The 23787-nt window shown below is 37.0% G+C and overlaps 1 protein-coding gene across 7 annotated transcripts in view; it reads right to left on the bottom strand.

Annotated features, from left to right (window-relative positions):
- Nucleotides 1-23249, bottom strand: part of LOC142973005 (uncharacterized) — a 29798-nt gene extending 6549 nt beyond the window's left edge. For 3 of the 7 annotated variants that reach the window (XM_076114502.1, XM_076114508.1, XM_076114507.1), the window contains exons 1-16: nt 23043-23249; nt 8753-8966; nt 5733-5949; nt 5458-5657; nt 5226-5333; nt 4684-5133; nt 4392-4430; nt 4150-4182; nt 3846-3920; nt 3234-3401; nt 2983-3117; nt 2452-2577; nt 2200-2364; nt 1516-2121; nt 645-950; nt 32-382 (exon numbers count right to left, since the gene is read on the bottom strand). In XM_076114502.1, coding sequence (XP_075970617.1) covers nt 32-382; nt 645-950; nt 1516-2121; nt 2200-2364; nt 2452-2577; nt 2983-3117; nt 3234-3401; nt 3846-3920; nt 4150-4182; nt 4392-4430; nt 4684-5133; nt 5226-5333; nt 5458-5657; nt 5733-5949; nt 8753-8966; nt 23043-23072 — 3223 coding nt within the window. In that variant the 5' untranslated portion in view covers nt 23073-23249. The remainder of the gene's footprint in view (nt 1-31; nt 383-644; nt 951-1515; nt 2122-2199; nt 2365-2451; nt 2578-2982; nt 3118-3233; nt 3402-3845; nt 3921-4149; nt 4183-4391; nt 4431-4683; nt 5134-5225; nt 5334-5457; nt 5658-5732; nt 5950-8752; nt 8967-23042) is intronic. The other 4 variants (XM_076114505.1, XM_076114509.1, XM_076114504.1 and 1 more) reach the window with 4 other exon arrangements.
- Nucleotides 23250-23787: the final 538 nt, after the last annotated feature.

Below are 23787 nucleotides of genomic sequence, written 5' to 3'. Positions count from 1 at the left end.
GCCTGCGACTTATAAGAATCACTTTAATTACCTGGTTGTCCTGGGTATCCTGGCTCGCCTGGTTGGCCGGGGTAGCCTGGTTGTCCAGGTTGTCCTGGTTTTCCCGGTTGTCCTGGGCCTCCAGGCTGTCCGGGCTGTCCTGGGTATCCTGGCTGTCCGGGTTGTCCTGGTTGTCCTGGGCCTCCTGGTTGTCCGGGTTGTCCTGGGTATCCTGGCTCGCCTGGTTGGCCAGGGTAGCCTGGTTGCCCTGGTTGGCCTGGGTATCCCGGTTGACCGGGTTGCCCTGGTTTACCGGGCTGTCCTGGTTGGCCTGGTTGCCCTGGTTGTCCTGGGCCTCCTGGTTGTCCGGGTTGCCCTGGGTATCCTGGTTGACCTGGTTGACCTTAAAGGGTAAAAATTTATAATATACTTATTGTTTTTTTCTGGTATAGTCAATATTACAATAAATCAAATAATTTATTGACCGGTATTATATTATTGCAACGGTGCCACGCTATTCTATGGTAGACGTATAGTATATGTTCGCAGTAAGGTTACTATACTAGGATGCTTTTATGACAGTTGCAAATGGTGTACGATTATCCCTAAAGAGGAAGTAGGTAAATTATGAAGAAAATAAACGTAATTAGTAGAACATGAATTACCTGGCTGTCCTGGGTATCCTGGCTCGCCTGGTTGGCCGGGGTAGCCTGGTTGTCCGGGTTTTCCGGGTTGTCCTGGCTGTCCTGGGTATCCGGGTTCTCCAGGCAGTCCAGGGTATCCTGGTTGTCCTGGTTGTCCTGGGTAACCTGGTTGACCAGGCTTACCGGGCTGGCCTGGCTGTCCTGGCTGTCCTGGGTACCCTGGTTGACCAGGCTGACCTGGTTGTCCTGGCTGTCCTGGGTAACCTGGCTCTCCAGGTTGTCCTGGGTAGCCGGGCTGGCCTGGTTGACCAGGTTTTCCTGGTTGACCTTATAACAAAAAGACAATATTGTAGCAAATTGCATTTTTTTTTAATGAAATAGTAATAAATAAAGAAAACTATTGAGCAGTTCATTAACTGAACTGTTTATGATATAGGTAATATAATAATATTATATCACTCGTACAACGCTATGCTAGTAATTATAATTATATTCTCTGTACTTATGGTAACTAGTAGCGTCATTCTCTACAGTCGATACTGTCGAGTAACAAGACTTTAACATTTAAAATGTATTGCCGAAATAGTTCTTACAGAGCCCGGTAGAGGGGCCTAGCAGATTGTCATACAAAATTTTTCGATTACTAGCCAGTTGTCGAAACTCGATAGTAGTAGAGAGTCGGGCTACAGGTCTGCGATAAGAGAACTGCGAATGGTTCAAAAGTCTTCCCAATTATGAAGAGGTTAAATTATGAAAACCATAACTTTTAAACTCTCGCGTTACATTTTTGATGAATAATAGAAAATAATATGCGTGTTCGCGTTAATTCCCGCATTCTATTATTCATTAAATTATGAAAAGCTTGTAACTAATAATAATCTACACAAATTACCAGGTTGTCCGGGTTTTCCTGGCTCCCCTGGATAACCGGGTTGTCCTGGCCCACCTGGTTGACCTGGATATCCTGGCTGTCCTGGTTGTCCTTCTTGTCCAGGATATCCTGGTTGACCTGGCTGCCCTGGGTAGCCAGGTTGTCCTGGTTGTCCTGGTTGTCCTGGGTATCCTGGTTGACCTGGTTGTCCTGGGTATCCTGGTTGGCCAGGCTTGCCGGGTTGTCCTGGCTGTCCTGGATATCCTGGTTGACCTGGTTGTCCTTCTTGTCCCGGGTATCCTGGTTGCCCTGGGTAGCCAGGTTGTCCTGGTTGTCCTGGGTATCCTGGTTGGCCAGGCTTGCCGGGTTGTCCTGGCTGTCCTGGATATCCTGGTTGATCTGGTTGTCCTTCTTGTCCTGGGTATCCTGGTTGCCCTGGTTGCCCTGGGTAGCCAGGTTGTCCTGGCTGGCCAGGTTTGCCTGGCTGTCCTGGTTGACCTGGATATCCTGGCTGGCCTGGTTGTCCTTCTTGTCCTGGGTATCCAGGTTGTCCTGGTTGACCTGGGTAGCCGGGCTGGCCGGGTTTGCCGGGTTGTCCTGGATAGCCTGGTTGTCCGGGTTGCAAAGCTATTTAAAAAAAAAAATTAAACAATGTCGTTTTCAAATGCTTTCTTGTCTCAAACGTACGTATTTAGAAACAATTACCTGGTCCACCGGGGCCTCCGGGCCCACCTGGTCCACCGGGTCCTCCAGGACCACCTGGAGATCCAGGAGTGCCGGGTGTGCCGGGTGTTCCGGGTGTACCTGGCTTGCCAGGTTGTCCTGGGTAGTAGCCGCTTCCAGGGGGTCCTGAGGGTCCTCCTGGTCCTCCTAAAAAGTGGAAATGTCGGAATTTTTACATCAACTATCTCTATTATGTTTACATGGTTTCAAAATTGGAAACGTAATTAAATATACCTGGTCCACCTGGTCCTCCTGGTCCTCCTGGACTACCTGGCGATCCGGGAGAGCCCGGACTGCCGGGCTGTCCTGGATAATAGCCATCAGTCGGGCCTGAAGGTCCTGCGGGCCCTCCTGGGCCTCCTAAGATAAAATAAATGTCATTATACCGATAGATCATTTTTTCGAATGACTTATTATGATCGTCTACAATTTCTTTTATATAATAAGAAATCTATACCATAATATTATAAAGCTGAAGAGTTTGTTTGTTTGTTTGTTTGAACGCGCTAATCTCAGGAACTACTAGTCCGATTTGAAAAATTCTTTCAGTGTTAGATAGCCCATTTATCGAGGAAGGCTTTAGGCTATATAACATCACGCTACGGTCATTAGGAGCGGAGTAGCAACGAGAAATGTTACAAAAACGGGGAACATTTTTACCAATTCTCTTAGGTGACGCAAGCGAAGTTGCGCGGGTCAGCTAGTATTTATTAATACTCAAGTATATTTCGTTCAAAATTTCATTTTAAAACAAATGAAACAAACCTGGACCACCTGGGCCTCCTGGACCTCCTGGTGTGCCTGGTGTGCCTGGAGTGCCGGGGGTACCTGGTGAACCTGGCTTGCCTGGTTGACCTGGGTAGTAGCCGTCTATCGGGCCTGAAGGACCACCAGGACCACCTAATAAAAGGAAATAAATATGTGTAGCCTTCGTTCTTGTCAAACTTAATTTAATCATATTTGAAATGTTATTATGTTGAAGTAACCATTGTTTTTTCAATTTCATATGTATTTACCTGGTCCGCCTGGGCCTCCTGGTCCTCCTGGAGTTCCTGGTGATCCTGGAGTGCCTGGACTGCCGGGCTTGCCTGGGCTTCCGCTAATAGGACCTCCAGGACCATTTGGTCCACCGGGGCCTCCTGGACCACCTGGACCACCGGGTCCACCTGGACCGCCTGGACCTCCTACACAAGATATATTTTTTTAAGAAAACTTGTATTTATTGTTTCCGTGTACTGTAATATAATGTGATAATGCGACGGCTGATCTTGTACTGAATAAAGTATAGTTCGATTTTTAGGTTCTTTTATTTAATATAATATAATAATATATTTATATGAATAATAATATGTTCTAGGTGTACAGTGGACCATGGACAATAAAGTAATAAAACAAATATGATTATAACTGTTTACCTGTTCACTCTGTACCAAAACCTTTGTGTGATAACATATTACCTTATGTTATGTGGACTACACGGCGATTGTGTTTTAGTGACCCCAGCAGGACTCAATACATAATTTTCAAATCGTGAGATACCGCGTAAATACTAACATTATTGAATCTTCAATCGCTCTGAATATTCACACCCTGGAGATATTAGAAGGGAGAACTTAAGATTGGCTTACCTGGACCGCCTGGACCACCTGGAGAGCCTGGAGAGCCGGGAGTACCCGGAGTGCCTGGAGTTCCGGGATAGTAGCCTAATAAACCGACACAACGTTTGGTTACCCTCGATGTTTGGTTAATTAAGCTGCATTTGGTTATTGCAGTGTTGGATCACAGATTATATTATCTGCTATTAAATTGAACGTGACACGAGTAGTTTATGGGATTATATGATTATTAAAACTGTTTGAGAGCTGATGAATAAGATGGTAAATTAGTTTTTACCAGTTAAATTCATGACTTATTTAAAAATGAATGATTTACCTGGTCCCGAGGCTCCTGGATAGTATCCGCCGTCTGGAAAAAGTGAGCGTAAATGTGCCGGTTAGTGACAAATGATTATGACACGATTATTCGTATTGTTATTAAAAATGTTGTAGGCGTTTTTATGTTGATGACAAAGTATAGTTTATAAAATGACCATTGTATGCTCTAATAATTGTTTGATTGTGATTTAATAGTTAAAAACCGAAAAATAACTTATTTCAATTAACTTTATATCTTACCTGGGCCGGTAGGTTGTCCTGGGTAGTATCCACCTGAGCCTGGAAATTGTTAGATACACACAGATGTTAGCGACAAGCATGAATGCCAATGTAAAATGTATAAAAATGCTAAACCATGATATGACATAAATGACAAAATGTCTTAAGAGTTTACATTAATGACAGATGGAAGCCTTGACGGCAAGTATTTCATTTATATTCACTGGTTAACCAAGGAACTCCGAGCTAGTTTTGTTAAGAGTAGACCCGTTAGTTCATTTCTTTAATGGTTTGTTAATAATCGTAAACGTACCTGTCCCGGGGTAACCGGGATAATAGCCAGGGGTGCCTGGATACCCTGGAGTACCGGGTGTACCTGGTGTCCCAGGGGAGCCAGGTGTACCAGCTGTACCGGGTGTGCCTGGATAGCCTGGGGTACCGGCAGTGCCGGGTGTTCCGGGATAACCTGGGGTACCGGGAGTACCGGGTGTTGCTGGATATCCAGGATAGCCTGGGGTACCAGGAGTTGCTGGGTAGCCAGGATAGCCTGGAGTACCGGGGGTTGCTGGGTAGCCTGGTGTTCCTGGTGTGCCGGATGTTCCGGGATAGCCTGGTGTACCAGCTGTACCTGGACTACCGGGAGTACCTGGGGTTCCAGGAGAGCCTGGGCTGCCTGGTGTTCCGGGGGTACCACTGCTGCCGGGATAGTAGCCACTGCCAGGTCTAGGTGGACCACCTGGTCCTCCTGGGCCGCCTGGACCACCTTTTATCAAAAAATATGTATGAGTTTTCAGTGTTCTAAAATAAATATGGACACAATTGATTCATTAAAAATATTATAATTAAATAAGTTACCTGGTCCGCCTGGCGAGCCTGGCGTGCCTGGAGTGCCGGGAGTGCCTGGGCTACCGGGTGTGCCTGGAGTACCGGGGTAGCCGGGATAGCCACCAGGTCCATTTGGTCCTGAAAATCACAATCAATACAAAATTAAAATTCAGAAGCGTAAAATCATAAAATAATAACATAACATAATATATAGTACAGACGAGAAAATCCGTTAATAGATTTTTACATAAATAACTATTACCTTGTCCACTTTGAATAGGCTTGACGTTACTGCCGCTACCGGTGCTATCGGGCTTCGCAGGTTTCGGGGGAGGCGGAGAGGGTTTAGGAAAAGGCTTGGCTGGTACACCGCCCGGAGTACGACCACATCCTTTAGGGAAGAAGAGTTTCTTCCAAGGGATGATTTGACCAGGTTGTGTGTTGAGTGCTTGACCGTCGGTTCTGCGAATATTTTAAACATATTAGGTTTTTGTCAGTATGGTACATACGATTCTTAACAATCAATAGTAAACTTACGTTTCATCATATTCATATTTCTCATCAGGGAACACTTCGACAGATTTTTCCGGTTCGACTACTCTATAGCCGTGACTGTCGGCGACGTAGTGTGTTGCACGGAGAAAACCTTCTGGGTCGACATAACCGTAGCAACCATACGTGACGCCATCGGGACCGCGGTTTTCGTGGTGGAACTGACCGTTCGGACCCACATCGTAACCGAATCCATAAGCACCTGCAACAAGACAAACAAGCTTCATTAGAATACTCGAATTGATATTTAAGTCACTTCAGTGTGAAGTGAGTTAGAACGCGATTAGAACCTGTCTGTCAAAGAGACAACATATAGGTATTCGCATATAAAATTGAAGACTATTTTTTCACCGTTTTTGGTAGAAGGTATTTCGATGAATACAAGAGAAATAGGAGGTGAGGAATTTTAGCCATTTATCTCGCCAGGCGGCGCCTCTATGATAAATGACAAAGTTTATTACTAAAGCGGAAAACTAATATCTGTAGTTTACTGTTACGGTTAAAGTCGAGCGAAAAATGCTTTACAATGTTCTTTTGGCAAACTGTCAACAAAGGCCTGCCAATGCACTTTGATATTCTAACCTTGTAATAAAATGTTGTTGGCGTTTCGCTATCCATTCAAGTTTAATGTTACTAAGTTTACTTTAGTAATAACTGTAATAAACTATAGCTATATCTAAATAATATTCAATTAGGAAACATTTACATTTAATAACTCCATAAACGTTTAATCATTAAAAGTAGCCAAAAATCACATCACGCCGCAGTCATTGTCTGACCTGTTACTGGTTCCACAGGTTTTAAAATGTTAGATATAATAAATTTATATAGAAGCATGCTTTGAAATACTAGTTTCTAGACAAAATATTTTTAGCTTGATGATGTGAAACCCTGTCGTAAGTTGTGTGCGTTAAAGTGCGCTTTATTATTAAAAAAACTCATGCATATTTTAATAAGGTTCCTACAAATCTTTATGTATGCTCTTGTATGATAGAGAAACATCTTGGTTGCCCGTAAGTTCGTTGTGAAGACTCTTGTCAGGCCGCAAATTATTGTATGACACAAATGAACTAACGATAAAATAATTCAATAGTCTGCCCGTTTCGAAAGTTATTTTGTTGTACGTAAGTAGTAAACTGAATTACTTTGTGCAGGTGTTTTACTTTACAGTCATAAGGGACTACCTGATTTATATGAAAATTTTAGAGACGTTTTGAAGGAATGATTACGATGCCAGCTGTTACTTCACAACAATCGCACGTAGGAACTCGGAAGGATTGCGGGAAAGCGACAGATGAATGTCATACATCCTCATTATATCTCCTTTGTCGTAGATTAATGTTATATCCTATATTACAACACTTGTGCTTTTCATTACACCTTCGTCTTTACAGTTCATAATTTTTCAACTTTATTATGCAGGTAATTCTTGTTGGCAATGTAAAGTTGTTTACATCTTCCTAATTATCCCGACCTGTTTTATGTCTCAACGTTTGGTCAAAGAAAAATCTAGTTAAAACTTTATCCTCCCTGACTAACTCAAGAGAGTAGGAATGAAGTCATCGCCATGTTAAAATAGTAGGCATCGACAAAACTGACAAGGATTTCAATGCTTCTATATTTGGGAGATATAAAACATTTATTGCTTAGAAAACAGAGAAAATGTAGAGACGAACTTTTTGATTTAAATTGGTGTTGGGGCTCTAAAAACACGTGTTGTATGTACCTAATGTAGAAAATTAATACCTACGCAACCAAATCAGCATTATATTTTACGCTATATTGATGTCCTCATTTACATTTTTTAAAGTTCAGATTACGTAAATTTTTATTCATTAATTATTTGAAGAATGAAAGGGTATTTAGGTTTTAAACCAATACCGCGTGGTAGCATTATTATTAACTAAGAAACCACAAAAAAGCTGTTAGAATTCCATTGACTTAAATTGATATCGTCTTCTACACAAATGATTTATACAACATATCTACATAATCATCTATATCTAAAATGTGTGGGCATTCAATCCATTTCGAACTGCTCATTAAAATTCACAATACATATAGTTACCACAATTTAGTCCTGACCACCTGAGACTGTCCATTAAATTTATATCGATCGATTGTGGTCGCAGAATTTACATTATAATGTTACTTACTTCATACAAAGTTTTCTCTTATATTAGAGCATCAAAGTACGAATTGTGAAAATGCCTTTTAAAATTTATTAAAGGTTCTCATTGTAAAAGATTGAAAACCATCGCGGTTGAAAAATACTTCAACACCGTAGGGTGCTAAATATTTGCACAAATCGTTTCAATAGACTGTCGCACTATATTCGCGACATAATAAGAATAAAATTTAAAAGTTTCTAAGTCTGAAATGAATCGCTGCTAAACTAAGAAACAAATGCGAGTCCAAGAATTATAGTTAGTTTAGTGACTTCCTTTTTCGTTTATATTTATCACCTCCACTGATAGCTGACGTAATATTTATTTTTGTAAAAAAAACATTTTCTCTATTTTCCCCATTCTGTGTTGTCATCCTGTTAATTAATTATGAGTGACTGCTAATTAATTTCCAACCTTTACATGTTAGTCGTATCTGAATAACCCATTTGATGGACGGATTATGACGCCGAATAATGGCATTGTGTTGTTCTAAACCCACGTATTATCCCTTTGAGTGGCTTAATCGGGAATCTTCGTATCTTGATACCCGCACAGTGCACTCACTCAGCATGTGATAAGTTTCTTTAACAGACCACCACAATGGACAATTAGGACCAATCGTATAATCAGACACACTTGACAAGTTAATTGATGGTCGAAGTAAGGCGTCAGTGGCCGAGCAGATTTATGATACACATGCCGCGAATCCGCCAGTTAAATTATGAATCATTTTTGATGTCGAATGTAGACAGATATTTAATTTAATGAAATGTCATAGTCGCTAGCATTTGCCTATATTTATCTGGTTCCGGCTAAAGTTAACAAACGATTACTCACTTGTGTCGTAATTAGTTTCGTAGTATTGTTTCTTTTCCTCGTCTTCGATGTCTACGACTACTTCATTGTCGACCTGTCCCTGGTATGGTCCATACTGGCGTGCTTTTCTCGCGTCAGCGATCACTTCAGGATCGGTTTTTGGTTCCTGTGTCGGGCTTGCTACTGCTTCATTTGTTTTCTTGACTTCGCTAGCGTGGATTATGGCTAGCGCGGCCTGTTGACAATAGAGATACGGATTAGTGGCAACGTAAACATTTACTCGTTAAACAAATGGAGTACCCCTGCTATGTAGTCATAATTGTGTGTTTATCGGTTGCATCAAAAACAAAGTTAGGATACCTAAGTAGGTTACATTAATAACGTTAGAAGGAACTGCCAAATAGTGTACGGTTTGAATAAAAAATATTTTCAAATCCGTAAAAAACAAAAACGTTATAAATCCGCTTACATCCGTTCAAATATCGTTTGAACAATATTCAATTACAATAACCTTTTATTTGTAACATAAGTACGACATACCGTTTGGATTAATATTTTTGGCCCTACATCAGAAAAGACAACACTGGACATTATTTATATCAGTTTGCTCCATTTAAATTTTACTCAAATATTCTTGAGATAATTTTGTGTAACAAATAAATTGTTTTAAAAGTTAAGTCATCGCTAAGACGAGGGTGAGATTAATTTTGGAGGAAAAACGTATATAAATGTGGTTAAACAATGTATGGTTTTGTTTTATTTGATGTTATGTAAAACATTCTTCATTAGGTACGATTCGATATTAGGCAACTGGTTTTTGTAAAGCTGTAGGTACAAACAAACATGAAGGTATGAGCAAACTATACTTCAGATAAAGATTGCTAATGCATTTTCAGAAGTAGTAGGTAGGTGGTTGTTTAAATTTTTAATAATTATACTTTGTTAATAAAGTAACTGCTAGGGATCCCTAAAAGTTCAGGATGAGGCAAGAGAGAAGAAATTAGAACACCCACGCTGAACCAGCTAATGAGCGAGTGAGTTAAACATCATTAAGAAAACAATGTTATCGTATAAGCATATTAATTATATAATAACGATTAACCCAAGCACCGCCACCGCCCAATATATTGGACAAGTCGGTCCCAGGGCGAGTCGTGGGCATCAATTGTCGCATATCATCCGAGGGCGGAAAAAGGGTTGCAAAGATAAATAGGAGTAGACATAGCATGGCGCCATATAATTTTCAAGTTTCATAACTTTAGAATTTGTACAAGTGCATCATATATGTGAAATTTCGACAGTAGTGTTGACTGAATACATCAAGAAGTGTTTACTGGTTACAGTGGTTACGCAAGAAATGCACTCGAGTTAGACGCGTTTGCGTAATTCAACACAAATATTATTGTCTAGACACACCTTTGCTGTGTTGTCTAAATCTCGACAACTATTCGTCCTTAGCATTTAAAAACTTATAATATTGAAGATTATGTAATGATACTTAGCATGCTTAAGTCCTAAGGTGGTTCAGATGCTATTTTTATTATTGGAAGGATATATGGATAATATAAGTACTTGGAAATAATTTTATAATATGTGTGTCGTATACATGCATATATTTAAAGGGTTAGATTACATTCCATCCAAAGAGGATTAATAATCTTTATCTAACCGCAGCAAACCCGCGTTTAGTAATTATGAAGGTCCCACCCGAATACCTTCGTAATTACAAATGTTTGGCTCTCAGGCTGGTTTATTACAAAGTTGTTAAAAAACTGATAGTAGGTATCTATGAGGTATAGTGTTTGTGCTTTAATAACATGAGGTTGGACAAGGTAATGCAATATATTGCAAAACTGTCAAGGCACTTAGCTTCATACATTGTACGTACTCAATTCTAATAGAAGTTTTATTGATAATATACACGCATGCCAATTTTACCGCCATTAATGCAATATGTTCTTCGCTTGCATGTGTTTTGTATACTTCAAAGCATTTATAGTTCAAGTTTTCTAATAATCAAAGCTATAATAACTAAGTTGTTATGGTAATTTTACGGCAAACTGTAATTGAATGGGTAATAAATTAAATCGTCGTTGTAGGATTTAGGTATTTTGTTTTAATTATTGCACAATTGAAATGTAGATAGTAATTTATATGAGTATGAAGGGAGCATCATAAAATAACTGTCAAGGAAGTAATCATATCGTTTCAAGGCCAAAGATGAAAGAGGTTTTATAGAGACCTTAAATTCAGCATTGTATAGGGGCACTAATGGTTTTGTTGTTTCGGCAATTCGATTTTCTTAAACAAATCTGATGGCAGAGATAGCGATCAAGTCGGTCAAAGTAAAAGGAATATTCAGTTAACGTCTTGATTTTGTATAAATTCTCCTCCTATTGTAATTCAGAACACGTCTGGTTGAACTTTTGCAGTGTCCGTCAATGTCCGTGACCGTAACCCCCAAAACTGTCGGCTTATGTTTCAATCTCACGTACGAATAAGACAAGCATCAGAAACAAATTGTTTTTTGATCTGGGACATAAACGTGTAAGCATTTAAAAAAGTATTCGCAAGTCACGTCGCGTTTTAAACAGAAAGATTCGCCATACAATGGAGTTGACACAGAAACCTAAACACTTGATCGTCTTGATCTTATGAATGACAGCAGTACGCGGTGGAGAATAATAAAATTAACTTAATTTTTTTACTTGCGATTTTGCAAGGGACTACCTATATGCAATCAAAGTTGTAGTTTTACCTTGTCTCTAAATTGTACTATTTATTTAGACTTATTTTCGTTGCCATTTCTTATTATAATGTGGTAAAGTTAAGTCACTATTATTGTAAATTAGTGTTTTACATCCTTTACCTCAATTTCAGGAAAACTTAAAAAAAACATTTCAACACGGATCTAGGTACGCAAGTCGGTTTGTATGTCACAATCACCACATTTAACTGCAAACAGTGATGTGTAGATTTGGATTAACCCAAAGAATGTTATTGAATTGCTACAAGTTCTATTTATGAGTCAAATTCTATTTATATCGCTACAGGCTAATCGAAAAACCTTTGGTGAAGAACATCTTTTTACTTTTACAAAAATATATCAGATAGCAAACCTTCATTTGGTTTTAAAATTGAAAACATTTCTCATCTTCTCACCTGTTTTAAATAAAGTGTTTCCTCAACAATGTAAAAATGTTTGGCTATAAAAACTTTTGTAGCTGCGTTATGGAAACGATGCTCACCTATAATACGGTTGTCAGTGTCTCGGTGCTGTGTCGGTACTATGTGTAGAGACATGGTAGAGACATTCCAGTAATTTATGCACGTATGAAACGTTTCACCGTAAACTCGTCGCTTTATCCCAACATCTTTATGGCATGCTTACTCAGACTTGTTTTATTTCCAAGCGGATCTTCTATGGCGCTCGTGCCCTTGCACATTGCATAAAATATTTATTTAATTGCAACTTCTAGCGATTTATTTTATGCAAACACCTATTAAAATGTCTGGTCCTAATAAGGTGAAATGTTTTCATCATTGGTTATTTGTATTTACTTTCCGAACAATGACTAATCATCATTCTGGCTGTTATATTAAATGTCACACAATTCAATTTGTAGAGGGTTCAGATTTATTTTACGGATAATAAAATTCTATTATAAAATGTATGGGGTTTTTCGAGCTAAGATACGACTGGAGCTCAAACCGCAGGTTTATCTTTTGCGTAAGAAAATTTATTGTTTTGTTTCATCAGTTGCCCTTCGGAGTACAGTCTGCTTTGTTCAGGATTATCATATTTTATTGCAGCTTGCGGATAAAGGTATACGTCGCGGCCCTCAATATAAAGAGAAACTTTTTTGCGAGAAAAAAAAACATTGCATCGTGCTAAACTTCCAGTATATTACTAATTTTAATATTTCTAAATGAATAAACATTACGTCTTACCTACTACATAATATACACTTCATTATAATAAGATAACATTGACTAACGACTACCGCTATTAATCAATATTGTTTTCGAAAATATTTAGTTAATTTATAATTTTGTATAGTAGATATTTAGGTAATGTATTTAAGGTTGGGCTTAAATGTCAACTCAAAATTTTGCCGACTAACGTTTTTTGTGTTGTTTCAATTACGATTATAGCATGTGACTTTACTTGTAAGTGATAACTAGCTTCTCTTTAGTAAGTTATTAAGATTTCCATCCTTGTTGAAATATCGTGTTTAGTGCATCCCTGCGTCACGCCGAATCAATAATAGTGTAAGGTGTTTGTTCCGCGTTAAAATGATCGTCTTGGTCACGTGACAAGAGACTAGTATGTATATTATGTCAAGGTGCGGTTGGGTGACGCCACTCGGTTATGTCACACACTCTCCGTCGATGAGTCTAATCTAAGCGCTAAGTAAGACGGCAAACTGGCGAAGGTCGCGTGCATCCGGCACCCAAAACGAGCGTCCACTTACCTATGACCGACAGTGAAAGTGGGAATGCTCTGACTTTTATTTGCAAACAATTATTTGGATGTGAATTGACAATTTACTCTGGATAAACCACATAATAAACCACTATTCGCTTCGACTCTACCTGCCATCAGATTGCATCACAGGTCAAGCCAGACATTTTTATCGTCAATCAAATCGTGTCTGATGGCATCACTGTTCGGAGAGGTCATTTCGCATTTTTTTATGTTGTTTTTAGTCTGTGAACTTTAATTATGAAATCATCATCTCAAGGGATTTCAAAGTGGCGTTTCCTACGAAATTAATCCATAGAGTCTTTTTTGCCAAACTCACTGACTATACAAACAATTTGACAGGTTTATTCATAGCTTAATAATAAAGTTTACGAAATGCAGCTTGAAGTTATAAAACGCACTTAACGTCAAATTACACCATTACCTGAAAGGTGATGTACAGACACGTCCAGCTATTTTATTGACCTTAAACACTCATCCAAGTTGGTTTGTTGATTAAGAGAACAATTAGAATTTCATAACAGCCAAATAGAGTGTCGTACCGGAGTAGTGTCGTGAGAATTCGACGTGATTGCTTCATCTAGGTGATCACGATAATGCTTACGATGCGACGGATCGATGGCGAACACTCTTTGGGTTGATTAGTCCAATTTTCTTAACATTGTTGTCTAGTCAAGCACAATCCGACCTAGTAACTGTAGACGAATGAGGCAAAGAAAACGACGAAGCGTTTGTCTGACATCTCTGTGCGTAGCGTGAGAACTAGAAAGAATTGGCTAACTGTGCCAATTATCCGATAAAGCATCGTCTGGCTTTAGTTCTGTTCGAGCTTTAACAATATCACCCGGCTCTAGAGTCGGTGAGTGACTCCATTTAACAGCGTGTCGGTTTCGTCTACGACATATGATTTCGTAACAAGATTTTCCAAGAGGCGTCCCAATTATATTGATATTTGATGTAAATAATGGATGACCTATTGCATGATGTTGCAAAAGAGAGTAAAATTTCTGATCAAAATAAAAATCGTGATAGAAAATGAGCTTTAATATTGCTTTTAACAAACCAATTAAAAAAAAATACGATGACACTTTTGAGGCTATAAGAGAGGTAGCTATTATTAGCTATATTCCATCAATATCAAGCATGTGCCGGAAAGTTTATAGAATTTGTTTATTTATAACTTGATGTGCGTTATTGACTATTGGTGACATTATTAAAATTGTCTTAGGTGTTATTTGAACAGAAGGTCGCCGAAAAAAAATAAAACATTTACTTTGGTATTTGGTAGCATAATGTGTGTCATATGTGTGAAACAAAGGTTACCTACCTAGTTTATAGCACATCTCGAATGTGCTTTAATTGTTTTTTGCGTGTGCTTAAAAGTAATACTTTTAAGTTATATTTCTAAATCGCTGCAACGCATAATATCCAAACAAGCGCGTATACAATTTGCACGTAAATGCGATGTATTCACTCATAAGGAGTTGAAAAAAATATAATACAATCACGTACTTATGTAGTAATATCGTTTTAAGGTGTGTCATGATAATTTGATTTGAATTTCATTTTAGTACGAGTCAAGGAGACGCTGTTTTTTGAAATCACTTAACACGTTGAATCACTAAAAGGATTCAATCGACATAGGCATCATATGCCTTGTCTTGTCGGTATGTTTTAGGCAAATATTATGTTTATATGGTATTGACGGTACTAAAATTGATTGTCCAACTATAATGATGTAGGTTCGCTATTTATAGGTCATGTAAGAAGTTGGCATGCAATTACGATCTGTGAACAGGTGTTCATAAAGCGTTAGGCACCTAAACCTTCAGAGATTGATATTTACGAAAGGCCACTTTAGTCGCATCTACACTATCTTACGTCATGTCATGACCCCAGAATCGGCTGTGAGGCGAGTCGCGAATATCCTCAACCTTTAATCTATTTGAAATCCTCCCGTGCACATGCTGTTGCTTCACTATTCAATATTGTCGAATGTCGATACAACCAGTATGTTGGTATACCAAGTGTTTAAAAGTAGCGGTGACTCAGCGATCAAATTCTAAACATGGTCACTTGATGATACTGACGTTTACTTGTTTTATTAAGGTTACTAATCAAATAAGAAAAATAAAAATACATTAAGATGATGATGTCATTCTACATAATATATTCGAATTAACAGTGTCATCAATTAGAGTTTTATTAGGTAGGTAATATAAACTACATGCATTTAGAACTTGGAGAGACACGTTATAACGCTTTCTCGAGTTTCTCAGATAACATAATTAATTATGTTTGAAGGCCGCGGCCTCCCATAAATTAACAATATCTAATAGATGACCTTTGCGTACATGTAAATATGTATTTAAAATATTCTTAAATGACATCATATATGTCTATAAAAATGAACAAAGAAAACAAACGTCTAGAACTCAACCTGTACACGGTTATTGATACTAAAAATTCGTTTCAATCAATTAGATAATAAACGAATTAATCCGATTAATACCATGAACTCACCCAAAAAAGATATCGCTATTTTTTTCCTAAGTAACAAAAGAGGTTTAAAATTCATTCGACATATCTAGATATGATTATAATGAAGATCTTAGACGCTTATAATATGTTTGATGTAACTGGTAAAAAAATATATTATGTTGTGTTTATACGATTATTGCGAATTACATTATTACAACTGCTGGCTGTCACTTGGGGCTATTATAATGTTTTAAAACCTGCCAAAGTTTGTGACGTTATGATTGACAGGACAATGAAGGAGAGCGATCTCTACCGGCCGGTGTCACCACGCCCAGACATAGTTTTTCACGATAATACAGTGTCAATGCCCTGTTATACCATCCCGCCAGTGTCATTAACCTTCCCCAACAACATATATAAAGGGAAATGTCCTTAAACGACCGCCTAATATCTAAGCAACTGTAACTTTCTGTTGAGTGGGAGGAGAGTGCTTTCAGACTTATAAGGCTTTGTAACGGTCCACCAACTCTACGTGATGTTTTAGATTTTCTGAATTACGTGTTGCATGTTTTATATGCGCATAACATTTTATTGTAGAATATTGGAAGGTTATTGGACTGTTACATAGTTTATTTTACAGTTAAAAATGTTTCAAATCATATCGGAAGTTATAATAAGTCAAATGTCAAGTGTATATTTTGAGGCCAAGCAGTAAGCATAATAGAAAATGGGGTGCTAGGAAGTTGCTATGACATAATAAGCGAGAGTAACCGTAACGCAGCCTGGCGACAGGAGGCTAGTGTAGCCGCGGAGTGAGTCAGTTGTGCAAACGTCACACAGTACGTAGTCTACTCATTGATCTCTTAACGGACCGCTATTGTCGCGTAGTCCCGACGCTACGCTCCACTATCCAATCATTTGTTATGTAAACCAAACAATGCGTTGTAACATTTAACTTAATGATGTCTGTATATACCATGTCAATGAGACCAACCCACTTCTTTCCACTTTTGTCTTTTTATCTATTCATGAATCTTATTTGAATGCCACTGAATAGGCTGGCTAAGCCGTGAAGACAATGTTAAAATTAATATTGCTTGTGGTTTCAGTTCAAATATTGATCTGTTTTTATTGTTGGAAGAGAAATCGAGTTAACAAGTCATGTTTTTCAGTTATGACTGATCGCTGTTCACTAGCCAATACTTATTCATACAAAACAAATTTCTCAATAATGTCTTTGTTTTTGTCAACTGTTCGACTATACAGTTCTTGGTATAACGTATTTGGTTTTATTTTATCCAGTTAAAAAATAGTAACGTTCACATTTGACACAATAATAAATAAGAAAATGGCATACATATTTTACATATACACAAATCGTAGCCGATTGATCAAAATTATGATGCATCTTCACAAGATAATCAGATTTATTGCAATGATTTATGGATCGAATTTGAGACGTGGGCTGAAACATCCCTAATTCGCTCGTAAAGTTGATGTCATCGTGCTTACAACATTGACAACTGAGGGCATTAAACTTAAAATATATTGTTAAGATCATAATGTCATTCTGATAGATGATGTCCCCTTAAACACTACCATAAGTAATAACATGTTGTTCGATGCGAGCGCTAGATACAATTGTATCTACTTATTTAAGTTATCGATCAACAATTGCGAATGTAATCATTGTTCCTGTCATATTACAAGAAAAAAATGATCAATAGGTTCAGTATTTAAAATATTATTTTGTATTCCTTATCAATTTTCTATTTGAAAAGATTGTTGCCTAATGGTAATATTAATGAAATTTCGGAAGCCCCGGATTGCCCCGGAAATCCACGTAAAAATATCTGAAATAGAAATAAAATTCAATCGTCCGTAATTACCGCACCTGAAAATCGAGACAGCTAAGTTAAATATTTAATTAATTTATGTTAAATGAAAACGAAAGCGGTTCAAAATATTTACGATGAGATGTATTTGCTCCGAGGTATGTAGATCGTTTAGGAAGACGCTTTAGTGTTTTTGCTTTTTATTTAAATATTGCTATAGTATTAAATGTGTTATGCATTATTATGAAATAAACAATATTTTTGTATTTGTTATTATGTTGTGGACACACGTCATAAATGGATATTGTTCATGTTTAGTTGACAGGAAGTCGCTTACCGATCTTGACATAGTTTTCAATCAATTAATGGTTCAGAGTACGTGAGAAACATATACCACAGTGTCATGTGCTTCACTATGTTTATCAAGAAAATATACTAAATAGCCATAATTAATAGTATGTGATTATTTTAAACTGTCGTACAGTCAGCTTCTTATATAAAGTGACAGATAACATATCCAGTTATAAAGGGACTCCTAAAGTGATCAATAATAATAATACAACCAAAGTCATCTAATTATGTAAGTCATTCATCTTGCACAATGATATCGGAACATGGACATCGTCAAATATATGAGTTCGTTCAAAGTGCCATAATCATAGTAACAAACACGGCGCCAATGGTTTCTAAGCATCCAAAGTATTCAAAAATATGGAACACTACATGAAAATGAACTCTATCGCTGAATATTTAAGGTACCTTTTGAAATTTAAAAACAAAATGAATGAGATAAAGCATTGGTTGTTCCTTTCATTATGAACGTGACGTCATTGGCATGTGTTTTGTTTATTCTATCCTCAATTTTATCATATTTTCATGATTTATAATTCGCGTTAGATATCAAAGAGTAATTAATACTAATTTGCATAAATACTCGAAAGATTTCATAGATAATGTACATCATTGTTTACATATCAATGTCATGTGTCATTCATATAAATGCAAATAAATTAATATAATAAAGTAATTATTACAATTTAATTGGAAAAACATGGCCTCATTTCGAATTAATGATGGAATGAAACACAAAATCATTCACTTGCAACAAGAAGGTGTTTCTGTAACAGACATTGCGAACGAACTTGGAATATCCGTAAGTTGACTTCTCTTTATATTGTATGTTATTTTATTTTTTTGTATTTTGTACTGCATAAATTCTTTCATGTTATAATAAAGTTTCTTTCTTACAGAGGAACACAGTTTTTCGATGGACGGATAGATGGAATACAGAGGGTATTCTCCGTTACCATGTAACAACTGGTCGTCCACGCCGGACAAACACTGATCAAGATACGCGAATAGTGCAGAAAGCTCGAAGCGATCGTTTTTTAAACACGCGTAATTTGGCATTTGAGTTTCAAGTATCACAGACCACAATAAGGAGACGATTACACGAGAAAGGTTTACATAATAGAATACCCGCCAAGAAACCTGCACTTACGCCGAGGCACAAAGCACAAAGATTAGAGTTCGCACGACGTTATTTAGATTTTAATTTTGAAAATGTCGTTTTTGTAGACGAAAAAGTATTTTGTTCTACTGCTCGTGGTCGTCTATCTTTATGGAGGTTAAACAACACCAGATACGAAGAAAGAAATGTGTTACCTGGTAACAGGAGTGGACGTATCACACTCGGATTCTGGGGTTGGATGTCCCAAAGCGGTCCGGGAGAATTAGTCGAGGTTGGCGGCAGACTTAATGGCCAAAGATATAAAGATATCCTTAATGATGTTTTGTTGCCCACGGCCCGAGTATTTTATCCAAACGAAACAATCCGTTTCATACAGGACAACAGTTCTGTTCATAATTCCAGGGTAGTATCAAATTATTTAAATGAAACAAGAGATTTGGAACGAATAATTTTTCCTGCACGTAGTCCTGACTTAAACCCAATAGAAAACTTGTGGGGTAAAATGATTCAACTATGGGATAATACTACGATAAGAAGTACGGAAAACTTGAGGAGACACGTTGAAAATGTATGGGAGTCGTTAAGGGGAGACAGATTTTGTTTTAACGCAGTGCAATCCATGCGTCAGCGACTTAGCGATGTTATTATTGCTGAAGGTGGATATACACGTTTTTGATATTTTTTTGTTATATATTTTAAGATAATAAACAACCATTTCAATTGAAGTAAAACCTTGTTATTTTACGAGTTATTATTTTGACCTGGAATAATGTGATGATACGTAGAATGCAGGAAGAGTTTAAATCACATACATTTAGAAGAAGGCTGTTTAGGTCTCATCGAATCGAATTATGTGATTGATACGTAGAGTGCAGGAAGAGTTCAAATCACTTAGGTACATTTTTAGAAGGTTGTTTAGGTCTCATCTCTTATTTTAGGATCGTGGGTAATTGGCGAGCATAGTTTAAGTCAAATAGACATTAAAAAAAATACTTATTAAACAAGTAAGATTCCCGGGATACGACCCGGTGACCTTACGTACGGCGGACACTCTAATGCCCAGACACCAATCAGACATGCATAGTGACATAGTTCATTTTCATGTACCTAATGTTTGTTCCATATTTTTGAATACTTTGGATGCTTAGAAACCATTGGCGCCGTGTTTGTTACTATGATTATGGCACTTTGAACGAACTCATATATTTGACGATGTCCATGTTCCGATATCATTGTGCAAGATGAATGACTTACATAATTAGATGACTTTGGTTGTATTATTATTATTGATCACTTTAGGAGTCCCTTTATAACTGGATATGTTATCTGTCACTTTATATAAGAAGCTGACTGTACCATATTTATCTGTGAGTGATGTACTTAAAGTGAACTGGCTCGGAATAATTCAGGTAGTCGACGCATCGTTCTGTGTGGTTAATGATTCTTTGATGTAGACTTTTATTTTCAATTGCAATAAAAAAACCTTTGACATATATGTTTGGCAGTTTATTTACATAAGCTAGTATACAATTTTAAGGAGGATTTAATGTCCATTCTATCACGTCATTCCAAAACTATTCTGTTTGTAATGATGCAGATTCTTGGATATTTGTTTTATTATTTGTCTTTATTAATAATATGCGTCGTGGAAGCAGCGTTTGTTTGTATTACCATTAATTTATTGATAATAAGTGTCATACTATATGCTCTCATAATATGTTTAAATTAGCGGTGCGAAAAGTTCAAGGACTAGATTACTAAAATCATAATAATGAATATTTGACCTTTGTACTATATTGATTTTATAAATACTAGAATGTGACGGAACTAAATCGGTGAACGTTAAGCATATCTGCTGTTTGTGCAGTAAAGATCCTTATTGCTATTGCGGCGTTACTGAAGAATACGTGATAGTCCTATTACATTATATCCTATATATTGGATTAAATTAGGTGTTCTCATATTAAGACGCGAACGTTATCTTTAATTTTATATCTGTAGAATGAATAGACCCTAAAATGGAGATTATTATTTACAGTAATTGAAGTAGATCAGAAGATGTAATGTACGTATGTAAAAATGCAAGCAAAGCGTTGTGAAGGGATAAAGTTAAGGATTTGATATCGTCGTACTTGCTCCATGGCTTGGGTAAGAGAATGTTAAGCACTGGCGTTAATAATTGGATTTAAAACATCTTCTTCTTATCGTATGGTTAGTGGTCAACCTAGTGTCAAAGTTGTTCAAGCCGCCCGAAGGCCTTTGACATGGCTTAACGACTGTTATCGTAGTAGATAACAACCGGGACCGACTTTTAACGTGCCCTCCGAAGCACGGAGACGCCCAGTTCAAATACCACTATGCGGTCACCCATCTATGGAATGACCGCGCCAAGGGTTGCTTAACCCACAGATCGTTTACCGACCAGTGAGCGCAACATGAAAAAGCCACACAGTGGGGTGCACATACATAACAATATGTTTAATAAACATGTGTTTCTGATGACTACCTAGGGATCGAGGTACTGTTCGGTATTTTTATTAATCTGTATACATTCAATCTGGTTTCGTGAATATATTTCAAATCATTTGGAATTCCAAATAGGCATACACGGTGTTTTTATCGAGCACGGGCAAATGATTGAATCACTCTACATCAGTAACACGGTCACGTGTCAGAAACTCGTAAACGTCCAAATTGTCATCCTAGGTATAGATGGAGTGCTAATATATTTTGAGCTTGTAACCAGACATATGTAGGTTACTTAAAATAAAAAACAGAGTACTTCCTATTCCGAATCTATTTATATTACAAAGGTATTCCGACGAAACTTTTAAGTCAACATCAATTCATGGAACATTATTTTTTTGAGAAGTCAAGAATTCGTTTTGGTAATAGAATCCTGTTGATATCTTAATAAGGATTATATTTGTATATCACCTACTTAAAATGCCTACGTATTAAATGAGAGCATCTAATTTTCCCGTTTTCCCTGTCTTGGGGTATGTTTTTTACTAATAAGTACTACGCAATGGACTATAATATTGTAGATAAATCACATAACGCGACAATTTTCATCAATAAAAGTCTACTTCAACCGAACCGGTGGACAATTTATTTCATCAAACAACAAAGTTAAATTACTTTTATCAAATATTTCCGGGAAACGTTTTCGCGTGTTAATGGACTTTCCGCGAGTAATGAAGCAACTAAAAGTGCAATTTCGACTGTTACGTTTGTACAATCGTGAGGACTGATTCTTGTCGTGAAAGATATATATCTTGTTATATGTTTTTAATGTGTGTTCCTTATGCTAAGTACTTTAATTACTAGGCTTAGATTTTATTCTTATCGTGGAGCTTTTTTCAAGCGAAAATATAATAGTTACAGTGTGGTATAGACGATATAACAGAAAAAAATTTATAGAGTTTAATATTTCTTAATTTAACTTCGATATATTTATACTAATTTAAAAAAAAAAAAATTAATATCGTCTATTTTCACAAATAAAAAGGTAGGTTTAACGGTTCATGTGAGTAAGATTACTGTCACAATCTGTAGATTTGAATTTATAGTCGTTGTAGTCATAGGTAAATAATTTTGAAATAACCAAAACATATGAATTCATTGCGAGCTGTTGCGAATATAAATATATACATAATTATGTAGTAAGGAGCATAATATTATTATGATCGAAGACGTTACAAAACATGCATTGAATAAAAAATATGTTTGGCAATCGAATACTTCGTTGAAATCTATGTATAAAATATTAATGCTCATACATCGTAACTTAATAAGATAATTTTATAAAAAAACAAATCTATTTTATAGTATGTGATATTTAATATCGTTACATTAAAAGAAAATTATATTAAAGAAAATATAATATACTTATTTATTAGTAGCTCTAACAATTTAACACATATACCAAAAATACATATAAAATAAATGTCATATCTCTTATATATATACTTAAATAACGATGGCGAAATATTAAACACGTAAATTGATAACTAACAAAATAAAGGATCAGCTTACCAAAAAATAGAATATTGTTCCCGGCCCCATGGCCTGGGAGTCGGCCCTTCAGGCCTTGACGACAACCTTGACGCGCAGGCTGCCTCTTGACAACCTCAGTCCCGACAACACAAAGCTAAGCCAGTACAACGCCGATCAAGCATGTATTCTGCTAAAATTCGCTAACATGACCCGCTCTCCAACGGCCGGCTTTTAATACTAAAATGTGCAAAGTCAAAGATGCGCCTCTTATATTACCTCTTACGTTAACATCGGATACCGCAACGTATTTGGCGTATAGGTGTATAGCTCCTTACACATGTGTGGGTGTATTTCGGCGGTGAAGCCTCCGATTAAACATTCGTGTGAGTGATTTTGGCGACACACGTGATAACGACAGGCGTTTGTGTGTGTCAGAAACGTGTGCCCTTTTACAATATTTTATACCGAAGTGAAACGTAAATCCCTTATCGTCCTAATTAATTTTAATATATTATCTCTTATGTTTTAACTTTCCATTACAGTGAATAATAGCATAGATATAATAATATAATATTTTAGGGGTAATCGAAAGATATGCTTATTTTTATGTTAGGTAGATATAATTTTGCAAGTGTAATTATCTCTCAAAATGAGGCCAGTTTCTTGAAATAACATTTTTAACATTCTTTAGCATCAAAACTCGTACATTTAGATAAAACTATTGGTCACTTGCTCTCTGCCTCACTTATGGTGTAGGACTCTAGCAGATAATAACTTAATAATT

Source organism: Anticarsia gemmatalis, chromosome 5, assembly GCF_050436995.1.
Source record: "Anticarsia gemmatalis isolate Benzon Research Colony breed Stoneville strain chromosome 5, ilAntGemm2 primary, whole genome shotgun sequence".
In the NCBI taxonomy this organism is placed as follows: domain Eukaryota; kingdom Metazoa; phylum Arthropoda; class Insecta; order Lepidoptera; family Erebidae; genus Anticarsia; species Anticarsia gemmatalis.
The sequence above is the reverse complement of the archived record's forward strand: the minus strand, read 5'-3'. Positions and strand labels throughout refer to the sequence as shown.